The sequence below is a fragment of the Perca fluviatilis genome, chromosome 12 (genome assembly GCF_010015445.1).
Source record: "Perca fluviatilis chromosome 12, GENO_Pfluv_1.0, whole genome shotgun sequence".
NCBI lineage: Eukaryota > Metazoa > Chordata > Actinopteri > Perciformes > Percidae > Perca > Perca fluviatilis.
The window spans coordinates 21,859,971-21,876,896 of NC_053123.1; the positions used below are offsets into that span (position 1 = coordinate 21,859,971).

At 39.2% G+C, this 16,926-nt stretch overlaps 1 protein-coding gene across 1 annotated transcript; it reads left to right on the top strand.

Annotated features, from left to right (window-relative positions):
* The first annotated feature begins 1,289 nt into the window (after positions 1 to 1,289).
* LOC120570102 (TLR adapter interacting with SLC15A4 on the lysosome) lies at positions 1,290 to 3,055 on the top strand. Its single transcript, XM_039818329.1, has 2 exons — positions 1,290 to 1,432; positions 1,942 to 3,055. Exon 2 carries the CDS (start codon positions 1,944 to 1,946, stop codon positions 2,964 to 2,966), a length of 1,023 nt encoding a protein of 340 aa, XP_039674263.1. The 5' UTR covers positions 1,290 to 1,432; positions 1,942 to 1,943; the 3' UTR covers positions 2,967 to 3,055.
* Positions 3,056 to 16,926: the final 13,871 nt, after the last annotated feature.

Here is a 16,926-nt window from a genome sequence, read left to right on the forward strand (position 1 = left end):
ATATTTTGTTAGTTAGTTATTAATAGTAGATTATACTACATAACAGTTTTGCCAGCTGGGATGTAAAAACTTTGATGCTTAATATCTCAGAACTACCCTAAACGGAGATAGAACCTTATAATTCTAAGCTCATGAAATGTGTAATGTCATTAAAGTCTGGAACTGCTCTATAGACAATGAATTATATAATATGTTATAGATGACACTGAGCACTCAGGGAAATGTTCTGAGTATATGGGTACATGTTCTGTTTCAGAACTGAACACACTACAATAGAATAAAGCTTAATTGGGTATAAAAAAGAAAACATACTTTCTGTGGGTCCACAAAATCATTCTCCTATTCATCGTCTATTGAGCAGCTCCAGACTTTATACTTGATGACATCGAAAGTTTGAGACTTAATTCACAAATTCCTGGCTTTGAGAAAGAGAGGGTAGCTCATGGTCACAAATATTGATTGAACTTTCCTAGGCCCTGGAAATAACATATTGGGATTTTTAATTTAGGTGGTGTTCCCCTTTAAGTAACACTCCAAGGTCTCAGGCAAATTTACTACAACAGCTACCGCATTTACTTAAACATGCTAAAGATTGGGCATGGTTTCAAGGAATATATGATAAGTAGTGGTTACAAAACAGAGCATGAAGTCACACTTCTGCTTTTGTCTGCAGACAAAGTTTACAGGAGGAGCAAAGCTAGAAGCTCCAAACAGCAATAATTGGACTAAAAAGCTTAAATGTCCTCACAGAGAGGTAACTTAACATTTGTGGTGTGACTTATCAGAAAACGAAAACAGAAATCAGCATCTGTCCACCTTCTGTTTTTCCGATCATTTGTATCATATTAATTATGACTTTCTTTTCTGCTTTTAACTTTACCTCAATCGCACACCTGTTTCTTTTACAAGGAAACAAAACTGCGGTGGTTTCCTTTTAAAGCATATGCTGTGTAAGAATAAAACATCCGCCATTTATTTGTCAAGAGGAAATATTAACGCAGATGTACATACATTGTTATGTAAGGCTGTAAAATAGATGTAATTTACAAAAGTAAGTAAGTGGGAACTGGAGGGATAATGCTAAGACTGCCTGTAACAATCCTTTGAAAATAAAAAATAATATACAGTAACTGGCAGGATGATGAGTTGGAACATATTCATAATAACCCAGCTGCAGCATTATGTTAGAAATGGGAAGAAAGAGAACATATCTTACATTCCCACTTCCTCTTGGGGTGGTACAAAACAACCCTCGCACATGAATGCACTCTTATTCATGTAGACCTTGAATCAAATACAGTATACACATTTGGTAGGGTGTATCGATAGAACATGCAATGTTTCTAAGAAGTGCTTTTCTCTACTGTAATAAAGCATGTGGAAGAACACCCTAAGGTGAAAGCTGACAAAGAGACTGTGATTCTGGTACAAGGTAGGAAGATGTTTGCTACAGAAGAGTGTGATTTATCTTTATGATTGTTATGAGTTAAGGTGCAGGTGCGGGTGCTTTCATAAAATCTTTTTCTGTTTTGGGGATCAATATGTTGACCTCCTTACCCACAGAACTCGAAATGGATCATGAATAGGATACTTTTACTCAGCTGAAACAGCTTTTAAGGGATAGGGGAGGGATACGTGATTTGTCATAGAATATTATTGTAATTCTATTGTATTATGTTTTGTGCTTTTGTGTTTTATTTGTATTTTTTGTTGAGTTTTGTGTATTCTTATTGTAAACTATCTAAAGCACTAAATGCTGTGGAACAGTAGCTTGTGTATTATTGTTCCATGCTATATACAGTATGCTTCCCTATATTAAAAATAATCATTAAATGAATAGATACATCTATGCTGACAGTTGTATCTTATACACGTTGAATACTGACATGCAGTGTGTTTTAATAAGTCGGCAAGCTTCTGAGAATGTGCTCTTTGTTGCAGTCATGCTTTGCGAAGGCAGATTGTTGAGCATGACCTATGGTGAGTTGGAGGAGCTGGATCCCCTTCCTCCTAAGAAAGCTCCCCAGAGTGCTTATGGGCTGCAGAGAGCAGCTGCTACCCTGGTGCCAGGCTCCATCAGACACACTCCACTCGTTCATCACAATTCCCCCGAGCTGACAGGTTGTACGGACGACAGGAGCAATTCAGTGGAGTTGTACAATTCTCCGCTGCAGTTCTTGGATCTCCATGGAGCCCAAACAAGCAGACAAATCTCTCCGGAGATAGAGATCCCAGCTCAGGCTCACTCAGTTGGTGATGCCCCTTTCTTGGTTCCCTCCTTTTGTCAGAGCATCTGCTTTAATTACAGCGACCTCCATATTGGAGGCGACCAGGTGCTGCCTCTCTCAACCAATGATGGTGAGCTCCGGCTCGGTACCGACGCCCAGGCAGTAGGCCCTTTCCTCCATTCCTGTGATGTCCCCTCAGCAGTGGAGGATTCTCTCCCAGGACAGACATCTCAGGGTGGACTTTTGCATCCACTGAGGGGGAGTTCAAATCGCTGGAGACTGGGGAGTGCCCGTGATCGGAGCTTTTTGCTCCAGGGGCGTGAAGGTCCATTCTCCAACTCTCTTCTAAATCACTATCTGGAGCAGAAACTCTTGGATTTATACCAGCAATACATGATGGAGAACATGGCCAGGCAAGGGGCCCCTGGTTCAGATTCAGACCAAGGCCCCATTTGCCCTCTGCTGGGCTCAGAGCTGGTCCTGACCAGCCTAGACCAGATCACTCTGCAGCTGAGTCGGGAGGGGAACCTGGAGGCCGGCCTGGCCAAAGACATGGTCCTCAGCTGCCTGCTGCGAGTGGCTGGTGACATGCAGCCAAGTGAGATCAGCACTCCCTTTCTACAAATTTCAAATGAGGCATCCAGGGAGCAGCTCACAGAGAATAAAGAGGAGCAACGCCAGTGTCAAGAAACTCACTCATCCAATTCTCCCTCTCATTTTAGTTTTCTTTCCAAATAAGATGAAACTGATAAACTGTTTTTCTTTTATAAGCTGTGGAGAGTAGGGCTGTGCAATTAATCAAAATTTAATCGTGATTATGATTTTGGCTACCAATGATCAGAAAAACAGAATAATTGAGAAAAACAATTATTTAGCTCATTACGTTTTGCAAGTAAACTGAAAAAATAAAGTTTAAATAGCAAAAGTATTTAGGTAAATTTCAGTTGTATGTGTTTTTGTTTTTACTGTTGATTTATTTAACTTTTTTCACTGTTTTATAAGTTCAATAATTGCAACATCTTTCCAGAAGTCGATGAGTAATCGTGTTAAATTATTGTGATTTCAATATTGACCGAAATAATCGTGATTATATTTTTTTCCATAATCAAGCAGCCCTAGTGGAAAGAATGGTGTTGAAAGCAAATTTTGTATGTGGTTAATAATTACCTGAATATTCTGCTGTGTAGTATGCAGTAATGCAAATGGTGTATGTTCATGTGGTATGCTGTTGTTGCTGCAGTTTTCACTTTCTAAAGGACAATAAAGACAGGAACTGAAAATTGAAACCAAGAATGTTGTTTTTACATTCATCCTTTTCCTGTTTAAATTTAAGCCGTGTGATATAATTTTGTGATATTACAACTAGATTGGAAGCTTGTTTCAATATACAACTTATTCATGTGGCATGTGGAAATTTGAAACCCTCGGTGCACATACACTGAATAATTATTTTTCCGTTAAGTAGGAGACATCTTGTGTCCATTAGTTAAGCTTTTGATACATTTAATAAAAGTGTGAAGTAATATGTCCTTGTAATTTTTTTAACCAGGATGTTTTTTGTAGGGAAAAAAAACATCTCAGACACAAATTATGAATTAAAGCCTCTTAAAACATGTCTGGCAAGTATTTGTTTGACATACAGTACAAAGCCCAATGCAATCAGTTGATATAGGGCACTTAAACAAATAGTATAAAATGCCAAATCAGTTGCTTATAAATATATATTGTTGTGCCCAAAGATATATTCCACAAATGTAAACACATTGGTCATTTATGTTTATTCCCATACTCTGCTGCAAATCTGCAGTTTAATAAACGTTCACAAGGGGGAAGCATTATCACCTAACTTATTAACCCCAATGACTTTGACGCACACCTTCTACTCCTCTATTTTCTTTTATTCCTCCCGTCCTCTACACTGTCTACCCCCCCTCCCTCACCCAACATCCATCCATCCAGCTAATGCTTCCTATCATCTGCACCCTGCTAATCTATGATGTCATCAGGACTGGGTTGTAAATCTGTAGCACGCAGGCAGTCGGGCACTGACACCAAATTTAACACTGTGTCTGATACTGATTCCTCTACGGTGTAAACAAAATACAAGCTTGAGATAAGGTTATCTACACTGCATGATTTATTTTGGGAAAATATTGCACAGGCACAAATGGGAAACTCATTGCAGCAGGGCTGCAAACCGATAGATTTGCACACTTAAAGAGACGTGTTATTTCCCCCTATTCAAAGTGATTCGAAAGACCCGCGACTTCATTCCAGCTCAGTGCAGCCGTGGCCTTCTGAGCCAGTGTTTGATCAGCTTCCTTGTTTCCTGTCCAAACAGAGAGCCACAGGAGGAAACTGTGTTTACTGAGCTGAGCGCCGCAGTCGGAGCCCTGTGAAGTCTCAAGGCCGCAGAGACACATGTTTGGTATTTCTGCTTCTATCCGGATTTGAACATTCCAGGTACAAGGAACCGAATCCTTACAGACCTAAACAAAAACACGCTCACATACAAATCTGATTTACCCGGTGCCAAGACCAGCAGTGTGAGCACATTAAAACTGATTTCCACACACCCTGGGAACATTAAAAACAGACCTCTTGTTCAAGCAGAGGTTAAGAATTGTTTACAGGGCTGGAGGTAAGCACACACACACACACACACACACACACACACACACACACACACACACACACACACACACACACACACACACACACACACACACACACACACACACACACACACACAAATCTTTATTAACAAACTGTCAACTTGTCAAAAGCTTAACAAATAACTCACTAGGTTTTACTTATTTGGGTGCAAATACAGCATAAATAGAATTTATTTTTTATTTTCTGTAATTAGTAGTACTTTTTCTCTTAAAGAAAAAGTGAAACTAAGGTCAAAGAATGAAGTAGAGGCCATGAAATGAGAGCAGGTACAGAGACGGATAAAACGAACGGTAAGCTGTAGAGATTTCAAAAACGGAAGAAAAAAACCCATACTTCTCCTATGGTCTAGCAATGAAACTAACAGGGAGGTGGTAGTGTTGGAGCGTCTTTCACAGGTTCATAAAGTAATTTCCTTGTCACAAAGAGCTTTTAACATGGAGGGCGGTAAAGGCAAGGCCACAAGATTTCATATCAAAGCCAAGGTCCCAGATACACTCTCACTATTGTAGCTTTAATGCTCTGTAGCACTCTGTGGCTTGCCTTTATTTAAAAAGCTTTCAGTTTGAAACGCTGTTAATTGGAACAGTCATATACTGTGTTTACTTATATTTTTCCTTCTTTGTGACTGTTTGGTTCAAAAACCTTTATCACAAATTTTCAAGGTCTATTGATAGTCAATATCCTTTCTCTTTCCCGGATTAGACATGGATACACACACAGACATTTCCTTTTTTTTATTATTAATTATTATTTAAATTTGTTTGTCCATAAATATTTTAATGTATCTCACACACACACACACACACACACACACACACACACACACACACACACACACACACACACACACACACACACACACACACACACACACACACACACAGGTGGAAGCATTTCAGACTGCAGTTGGTGTGTCAAGGCACCTAATTCAATTAGGTCCAGAAGCTGAGCTCTTTCTCCTAATTTCTTGGATGGCCTTGAACAAATGTGTTTTTTGTTTCTCTTCAGATTACATCTACTGGAGTGACCTAATGTCCAAGGGGAACATTTAATGACAGCCCCTGCTCTGTATCTGGCTGATTGACACTGGGACACGTAGGTGGTGGAACGGGAGAACACACATTTCCCGGTCAGTTAGCCGCTCAAGGTTGCAGGGAGCCTGCAGCAGCGCGGCTGACCTCGGCTAAGCTAGAGCAGACAGAGAAAGACCTTGAGAGACAGCGGGGCAGCAGGATCTGGTGCTCAAAGAGTGGCGGAACATAATGTGATAATGCATGACTATATATCACAGCGCACAGTACCCATGTGAATGTGGATTGCGACTGGACGGAAAAACTGATTTTTATCCACTCACATGTTTAGTCTTCTTTACTAGATAACACTATGAACACTAAGTTGATTTGTGGACCTTGTTGGTCATATATGCTTCTGCAAAGTAGGTAATGCATGGGTGGGAAACGCCGTTCTCATGGTCTTCTTCTATGTAATCACTAATGGATTATGGTTATTATTATTAGCCCTGACCCCATTTTCTGGAGCTTGTGACATACTTGCTCTTTTATCTCTTATTATTGTCTCTCATTTGTATCTCTCTTTGTCCCCTTTTCATATCATTATGCAACAAATGTCTTTGTTACAAGACCTTTATGGATGAATTGGACTTAATTATTTACATCCACATCTGGATGCTTTGGGGAACATCATGTTTAAATTTTTTTTAAATGTTTAAATATTTTTACAGATCAATTATAAAACCAGTTTTTCAATTTCACATTTTGATGCATTTGTTGACCCTTTAAACTGCCAGAAAACTGCAAGTCCGCTGCAACTCTCAGTTCTTTAAAATCAGAAGACTTTTCTGTTTGACGCTACCTTCTGTTGAATCAAGTATTTGTTCTTTTTTACACTGCACTGTAACTTTAATTTTTGTCTTTTATACCTCTTATTCTATTTGAGCTTGTTTTTATTTTCTATTCTCTTTAATTAGTTTTTAATTGCTTTTTAATGTTTTATATAAAGCACTTTGAATTGCCTTGTTGCTGAAATGTGCTATATAAATACATTTTCCTTGCCTTAACAATCACATTTTATAATAACTCTCACATGCAAGTGAAGTTTACCATGCTGTCTTAACATTGTAATACTGTATAAAAAGAGGCACATATGGAGTCAAATAGTAAAGTGAAGTTAGTGTTTGGAATTCAAAAGTCAATCCCATCCTCCTCCAGCCACATGTCAAAGTGTCCCTGAGCAAGACACTGGACCCCAACATGCTCCCCCAATGCTATTAGCTGTCCACTGCTCCTAATACTTAGGATGGGTTAAACTGCAGAAATACAATTTCACTACATTTTACTCTCTGTAATGTTTTTTCAAAAAGGTAACCTACCGAGGGACAAACTTGAGCTATGGGCCTCTATTGGTCCCCCATGTCTCCCACCCTCTATGCATTGTGTATGCATTAGTTTGTAGTTTGATTATGTATATATTTATTTATGTAGGAATATGCAAAATGTAAGCACCTTATATACTGAAATAATACAGAACTTCAAACTTGATTTTAACTTGGAGCCTCTCTACAAAACATTAGGCTTTAAAGGTGCCATAGGTAGGATTGTGAAGATCCAGGACTTAGCCAAAGAATTTGAACATCGAAAACTTCTCAGTCCCTCCCCCCTTTTCTGCTGAAGCCCAAACAGTCTCCTAAACCCCTCCCCCACAAGGGAGAATTAATGCTTGTGCATGAGCAGTGACTGACACGCAGTTAGACCCCCCCCCGGCCCTGATTGGAAGATCTGAACAGGGAGCGGTGGATTTTTGCAAATCGCACTACAGGCTGTAGGTGGTGCCAGAGGAGCCAGATTTTTTTTTAAATTACCTGCCTAATGTAGTTCTACTCAAACATAGGGTCAGTTTCAGCACATATGATAGAAATTTTGTTTTATAAGTATTACCTACTGCATCTTTAAGGTGTCACCCTAAGGACCCTATCAGAGCCTTTGGGCTGCCCAGTTGGTAATCCAGCCTTAACTGCTGGGAGGCAGTTTCAATTTATTATTTCCTGTAAAGAAATTATTCTGTCACCGTTTGGGCAATGCATAGTATGTATATATATGATGATCCTTTCTGTTAAAGTCTGGCTTGATTGATCCAAAGAAAACAGTGTTAAGACGCATATTAGACAAACAAGTATGATGCCTGCCCAGGTAGCTCAGCAACAGAGTGTCTCCTATAAACAGGAAGTTCAACAAGCTCAATAGCGGTGGCCTTGGCCTTGGTGAAAGAAAACATGTATAGAAAGCAACACCTGGAATAAAGGAGGCAGAATGATGTGCCAAAGCAATATATCTAGTTAAACAAGGCCAATAGATGAATTTAAAAGATAGAAAGAAGCGTAATTGGGAAAAAAAACGTAATAATTAATAAAAGAATCTCGGATGAGATTCACACGGGTGAAATATGACATGCTTTAAATCAGTTGCCATAGTTGAATGCTTTGTTTAGACAAACAATGCTCACAAGCCTCACATCATTGGTACAACTTGAATCTGACCTGTTATTAAGGGCCAGTACTCCACTGTTTTGTATGTGAAGCTCACTGTGCAGAGTAAAGACAAAGATAATTCCAGGTAGAATATCTGAAACTAAATCTGTATACACATTGAAATAGCAGCTGAGGCTAAACAGCAAGGCTAGAAAGTTTGGATACACCCCCTGCTCGTGGATTTGTAGCCAACTATGAGGGCAGCCAGGCTGGCAAGGTTACTTCTGAATCAGCTCAAAGAGGCACTAGCTGAAAAAAAAAATCTGCTAATTGTGGAAAAAAATAATTGACAAAAATATAAGAAGCTCTATGCTGGTGTAGCTATGGAAGTGTACATGTAACTGTGTCATACCGACATATTCCTTTATGTCACCCATATTCCATAACGATGAACAGGAGCACTACCAAATGCCTTTTTTTCCTTTTCTTTTCTTTTTTTTTTATACATTTAAAGCTTCTATTGAGCTTTTGCGAATGAAACTTTGTGTTGGTTAGTCTTTCCACTGTTCCGACAATCACCAACTCTGGTTTAGTCTAAATAAAACCTTAATTCACAGAGTAAGATTTGAAAATATGCTGCAGGCTCTACACGCTGTTTTTCCCCGTTGTCGCTCCGCTGTTGCCATTGCCCACTGAGCAGCTTGGCTCTCACCCGTTCTTTGGAGGCAGATCATTAAATTGGCTAAATAAAAGGACAAAAATCGGCCCAAAGAAAACAACCGGCTGTGTACTCAGCCAACTGCCGATATTTCCGTCCAACTGCCCAGCACTCAAATGATTTAGAATTTGAATGTCAACGTTATGAATGAAGCTTTGAACTCTTCAGTACAGCCCTCATGAGCACTGAAAAGTAGTTTATTTCGAATCAATCCCACATGTGCTGCTGCCAGAAATATTCACTAGCACACTAAATCAGCAGTTGAAAACAGTCCCCAACAAATACGCTATTTATTCAAAGAATATTTGCTAAAAACTACAGTGCCAAGCTGTTTTAGGAAATTACTCAGCCTTTATTTTTATTTTTTTTAAAGAAAACGTCACACAAAAGGTCACAAAATATTGAAAGGCAGACTTATGCATTGCTGGTTTTGGTCTTTACATGGAATGTGTTGACAGTAAGGAAAATTTTGAATATCGCCAGCCTTAGCCTTTAACACTCTATACACAGTTGGAGTAGTTATGTTCTCTCACTTTCCTCAAGTATTATTCATCCAAAACATTAAGGTGTAAAATAGTGGTATTCAGAACACTTATGTAAAAGTTGCAATACTGCAACAACAAAATACTCCATCTCAAGCAGAAAGTCCTGCATTTAAAACTACAGAAAAAACAACAAAATGTGTTTAAGTATAAAAATTATTCAAGCTGTCATCATCATGATGAAAGTATTAAAGTATTGATGCATCAATGTGTAATAAGCATTGTAATCTGGTTGAGGTGGAGTTTGGTTTAATCTTTAGCAATGCATCATGTTTCACGAGTTTACCGTATATTGTTTGTATGTAGAAACATTTATCTGCAAAGCACCTACAGCAATCAGATAGTAATGGAGCAAAAATCATGATTAAAGAACAAAATTATATTGCCCTCTGACATGTAGTGGAGTAGAAGTATTGTATAAAGTAAGACAAGATAATTTGTCTGAAAATTTGTCTGAAAGCGATTTCTGAGGTTTTCAGGGAAGTAATTTCACAGCTTCAATTACAAAGAAGAAAGTTTAATACTTTCAGGTTGATGTATTAAAAGATAGAAAACATTGCATTTTCAAGGATATTTAAGTCAGACAGCATGATTCATAGCCTGCCAACAAATCCCTTACAGACGTATAAGATATGGGTTTGTTTTTGCTCAAGGTGCTCAAGTCTCAAATGAAGGACACCTCACTGACAAATTTAATGAGAATTTTTAGGGATGGGTATGAAAATGAGTTGCTGCATTTCACCACTCAAAGACAAAAGACCAGTCAAACTTCTTTTTGTCCTTTATTCTTATTTTAAATGTTTGTTTCAACCATCAATGTCTTTTCCCACACCTTGGTCTTGACCATATGTGAGCCCTTCCATGTTTTCCACTCACCCCCTCATCCTCACCTCCTCCCACGGCTCTTCCTGGCAAGCTGACATTGTTATTAGTGTCATAATTTACCTCCTTATGCAAACATGACCCTGTCCTCGATATGCTGTAAGGCAAAAATATTCATACTGTAGTCACATAAGGGACATAAATTATTGCTCCATTGCTACAGTAGTTCATATTTCACTCAGTAGCCTTTCCACACATCACATCACACACGCAACCAATGTATGTGTCTTACATGTGTTGTCAGTAATGGCTATACATATGGAAAAGCAACATTATTTTATAGTGTAACATATATTTAGATAAGATAAATAGATCGGCAAGGACAAGCAGAGATAAAAGGAAAGGGGAAGAGAGGAATGAAGGCAGGGATACGGGATATGTATAAAAAGGAGTCAGGTGAGGCAATCTGCATTTTAATCGCCGTTCTGTCTAAATGCATTTTTACGATGCTACTGTCGAGTAAATCCTTTGTGACTTGCTGGGGACGACCCGTGTGAGATAATGGGAATGAAGGTGTGTTTTGCCAAAGTGAACATGGTCTTACGTGGTGAGGAGACTGAATGAAGTGAACCCAGCAGAGTGGCACTGGGGGACTATTGTGCTGTATGGATTCGGTAGCACATGCACACTCATGGGGCTTGACCTTGGCAGCTTCTCCCTCTTCTCCTCCCTCCTCCCTATGTTAATCCCCCCAGGGTCCCACTCAACCTTGGCTAATTAGCTCACGTCCCAGTGGCATATGTTCAACACAATTTATCCACAACAAGGACATTACAACTGCAGTGTCCCGCCTCTGCCTCTTGCTCACTTTCTCATTTTGTTGTAGTGGGGTTTATCTGTATTTGTTTGTATAGGTATGATATGGGCAGTAATGCTTTATTTTAATCCTTTTAATCTGACTTTGTGATTGTGTTTTTAGGACAATCATTTAAAGCTGCTATAATCAATATTATTTAGATTATGGATCGAATAAATAAATGTAGCCTATATGAAGGGGGTCACATGTACAAACACACATTGGGCCCTATCTTGCACCCAGCCCAAAGCCCGACGCAAGTGTCTTTGCTAGTTTAAGACCGACGCAGTTGTCAATTTCCCGTCAAGTGCCCGCGTAGTTTAAATATGAAATGCACCTGCGCCCATCTTTGCGGCCATGAAGACACTAAGTACAACCTTTTTGAACCATGTGACCCTCAATATCTTATGTGCCTCTGAAGTGCCTCTAAAACCCATCCAATCTGAGTTTCTGACATCCTTAGGGCTATATTCACAAAACCTCTCAAGACAAATAATAGCTACTAACTTATTATTTACAGTGTTGTTTAGAAGTAAACCTACTGCAGCTCCTAAAGCTCTGATAAATAAGGAGCAGTTGAGAGGACTAAAGATCCTTACATTACTGGGTCAACGTTAACGTGAGTCCTTTGATAAGAGCAGAGCTGGTGCACAACTTACTACAGCGTAAAACAAGCAATTCGTAGAGTGGATCTCAGATTGTAGACTGGGAAAATGACCCACAGATGAACTGGGGTGATTTCAGTCATCTGTGGAAAGGAACTACACGGATAGTACACAAGCCATACCTTCTCCAGACTCCACACTGTTTGTATGAGCTTTCCCGTATAGATTCTATTCAGCTACATACATGAGTGAATAAAAAAAAATGCTGGATAACCTGGTTTAAATGAAGCACAGCGTGAATTCCTTCAGGAAGACTTCTTAATTTATCACTTTTCTCTCTCTTCTAAAACTGAACAGCTGTTAGAGGCGTTCACTTTCTTTTAACCAATCAGAAGCGGCCATGAACTTCATGAGCCAATCACAGCATTGAAATCCCCGTTTTAAACCTGTCTTCGCTCTGCTGCTCAGTTGTCATTTCAGGCAGAGAGCACAACCCTCCTCCTCCTCCCCTTCCACCTCCAGTCTTCATCACACACGGCTCCTTGTTCCGGTCTTCGGGTTCCCTCACACCACCACCAGTGTCTATCATCGGGGGGATATCTTTTGGCTTTTTACCCCTTTAAAAATATTTCATAACAAACATACTTGTACAATCACAATCGTGAATTATGTACAATCTGCTAAAAACACAAATATAAAAAAAGAGTTTGCAAAAAAATACAAATATTTCATAACGATGGAGTCTAATCTCCAAAGACACATTTCATATTTGGCATATCTGCAACAAAGTCTCTCCTGATTGAATTAGTGTTCATGTCAAACATGTCCAAAAACACTGAATAAAACAATAAAAAGATGAAGATGTAGAACACAATAAATACAGCATCAAAACGCAGGTGGTACGTGTTGGCAGCTGGTTGCCAAGCGGTCTGGCTGAACTCAAGACTCCCATGCTTGGAGGGGGGTTGGGGGGGGGAGATGATAGATTGGCCTGAGGCTGCAGTTTGAGGGGCATCATGCCCCAGATCCATGTCACTGTGGCTCATCACTCCTTGTATCCACCCACAACTGGGATCTCAGTTAAAGACTACCTTAATACAGAGCGTAAAATTGTTATTTGAGTTAGTGTTGCTTTTTTATTTACAACACATAAGTTTGCAAAAAGGTTGAAACACAAATAATCTTTTTAATGTTTAAGGCTGGGATTTCTAATATCACCAGATTTTAATAACCACACTGTATCACATACCCAGTCACTATGGTGATATAATTAATGTATAACACTGGAATGCATGCACAATACTTAAACCACTACATTTTTTTATTACAAATGAATAATAAAGATAACTTTAAAAGTTATTTTTCTAAAACCTCCATCTGGCGGTCTTAAAAACACAAATTAATAGAATCACCATGCATAATAACACAAAACAATGCCATGCAATATGACACAATGCAACATACGTTATCACAACGTGTTAAAACACAACCCAGCAGTGGGCTGTAAGAGCTAAATCATTTGTGGCTGGCTTGCTATGTGTATTTGCTGCTTTGTTTGTTGTAAGCAGGGTGACCTTGTGTTTATATACCAACCTTGAACACTGTTACAAGAGGAGAGGCAAATAGACTACGGACCGTCGTATCACAAGTGTGTGTTACGTGTGTGTGCTGTTTTACCCACACTCAGTGAGAGGTTTGCAGCTGAGGTAAACAATGAGCAAAGCTGTGTTTGTTCAAAGAGGTTCTGTGTATCACTGAGTTGTTCTTATTAATTGATAAGGTTACTATACACAACTAACTATAAAACTGTAAATCGGATGCCAAAGACCATCTCTGATCAGAGACAGGGGTTTTGATTCCCCCACGCCCCACCATATATACAACCACATAGCATCACTGAAGATTAGGGCTGCACGATACGAGGAAAATATGCGATAATGTTGCTGAATATTGCGATAATGAGATTACTTGCGATAAATAAACAGATACAGATGCATTTCTGCTGCTTTCAGTATTCTGCTTTAGTACAACAATTTGCTTGTTGATTTTAAAATAAATGAAAGGAAATAATTTCCCCAAAAAATTTTATTATACAAACTGAACATTGAATTGAACCTAAAAGGCAGCACTAAAAAAAGAACGACAGTTCCATTTTAAAGTGCAGTTTTCTACTGATATTTTCTTTCAATTAACACATAAAATATCGTAATGACTTTTGCGATATGTCGCAGCCTTTTGCAATATGTATATTGCGACAGATGATATCGCGATGACGATTAAAAAAAAAGATATATTGTGCATGTGAACACCACCGATCTATCTCTGTGTAACTCTGTCTCCTCAAAATGTTAATACAACTAATTTGCAAAAGCAAATATGTTTTGAAGGAAATGTGATGCCAACTAGATTACATTTTCTATTAAAAAATAGGAAAGTCGGAACACATTTTTTAGTTGTGGTCGTTTCCTAGGATTTGTTGTCAATATGAAAAAAGATGACGTGATGTGATTCCACAAAATTTAAAAAATCACCTATGATTTACAAGACTTAAGTGAACACTTTACAGTGGTGTTGCAGCGGTTGAAAGCTTATGTGAAGAAAATGATGACCACCTTTCCATATACTCTTCTCTTTCCCCTTATCCTCTAATAGCTATGATGACTCAGTATTTCCAGTTAAAATATGAATGGGTGGTGGACTGACTGGGCAGCCTGGGTGTGAGTCATAAGTGATAAGTTGTCTGTTTGTTTCTCTTCATCTTTGTTGTGCTTTGTTGTGTCTGTAAGCATTTCGTTTTTGGCATTTATTTGTGTTTGGGCTTTTTTTATAAGTACATTATTATCATTTGTATTGTCTGATTTACCAAATAAATCAAGAGACATTTTACCTTGCATTCATCACATCTAAAGCAAACTTGTCTTCTTCGTTTCTCTCTAACACACACACACACACACACACACACACACACACACACACACACACACACACACACACACACACACACACACACACACACACACACACACACACACACACTCGTTCACTCTGCTGTAAGTTGGTGACATGCGTCCTTGGAAAGTGCAGTATTCAATTTGTAACTATTATGGAGACAAGGACGCAGGCCTTTATGTGAGCAGCCACAGAGAGAAAATGGAGGCAGTCACTATAGCAACCGCCAACAAATCAACAAACAATGCAGTACAAGACTTTTCCAGGGGAGCCATTTAATGCAAAGCCTTGAATCATATAAAGTTGTCCTCTTAAGTTTCTGAGACCTGTCTTGGAGTGTCTTTGGGTTTCTAAGCCCCAAGAGTAAAAAACCTTGTGTTTTTCTCCACGTTTGTGTTTCAAGGCCGGTTCAACTGAATGTGCCAAGGAGCTGTCTCCTTGGGTCACGGCAAACTCAGAATTTCATTTGTGTGATCAGCCTTCAGGAAATGCTTACTGCTGCGAAAGCACGTAACATAACAGTGCTCACTTATTGAGAACCTTTTTGTGTATTTTCTTGAGCAATCTGCACATGTTGGGAAAGAGTTTCAAAGTATTTGTTGTAGAGATAGATTACAAAGAGTTGCAAAAGAAGTTCCTGTATTCAGTCAATCCAGCGGAGAGGTTTTAAGAAACCCTAGTGGATGTTCAGACTATTATTGTGACAATTGTCTTTTTAAAAAGGGGAATTTGTAATCTAGCAACGTTTTTGTTACGAAACCTACATGCCATCATCAAACAATGAAAACCTTAAGCACTGGAATTTACTTTTAATGGTTCTTTACTGTCTTTCCTTTCCACCGCGATTCCTGTGTGTGCTCTGCTCTCACTTTCCCATGCCCCTTGTCTGAGCAGATAGCTTCTTTGGTCCTGACCTTGCTCTAAATTTCAGCACTAGACACAAAGCTGCAGCACGGCTGATGCCGTCTGACTCCGACTGTCGGGGTCTCACAGCAATTAGTTTGAGAAGTGCAGACCACCGATAGACAAATGTGTGTGGCTACTTTATTTGATAATACAGCTTCTAGAAAGCTAAATGTTTTTGAAGATCAGTCCAGTATACAGTACATGTTTTTGATGTTAAAGCCAAAACTCTTTAGCGACTTACTGGGGTCTACTTGTCTTAGTCTACTACTAAGACAAACTGTCATCCACTACAGCACTTACTATTAGAAGTCAAAACCTTTGTAATTTTGACAGATTTTGAAATTGTAACGTAATCCATAAAATTCACCAAATCTCTTGTAAAGTTAATGTCTCCGATGCTTTTTGAGCTGTAATCGTTTCTTTACAATGTTTGCTGTTTTCACAGACATGTCTGAACTGACCAAGGGCCCTTGGCCGCAAAACTCTCGGGCTCATGGGAAATGGTGTTTGTTAAAGGCCTGTTTAAAAAAAATCCAAAAATATTCAATAAATTATATTAGGCAGGTTTTATAAAAAAAGTGCACAACATCAATTCAATTCAATTTTATTTATAGTATCAAATCATAACAGAGTTAGACACTTTACAGATAGAGTAGGTCTAGACCACACTCTATAATTTACAAAGCCCCAACAATTACAGTAATTCCCTCAAGACCAAGCATTAGCAGTGGCAATAGCGACAGTGGCGAGGAAAAACTCCCTTTTAGGAAGAAACCTCGGCAGACCCAGACTCTTGGTAGGCGGTGTCTGACGGGGCCGGTTGGGGGTGTGATGAACAGTGATGAAAAGCAGGACGTTGCAGGATGAAACGTGGCGCTGCAGAGCATGGGTGGATGCGGCGGACGCAGCGGGACGCGGCTGGACATTGCAGGGAATCAGGGAAAGAAGAAACATAAGGACTCCGGGGAGTAAACTCCCCAGAGCTAGGTTAGTAACAAGCAGTTCTGGGACAGGACGCATACAAAAGGAAACAAATGAAAACATTGATGAGAGGCTGTACTGGCCTGCCTCCCTCTACTCTCACTATATTATTGATTATATGATAAACAAATCTGATGACTACGAAGAGAAGCAGGTGGG

Coding starts and splice junctions, on each gene's coding strand:
- LOC120570102 (XM_039818329.1), top strand. CDS start 1,944: ATGCTTTGCGAAGGCAGATTGTTGAGCATGACCTATGGTGAGTTGGAG.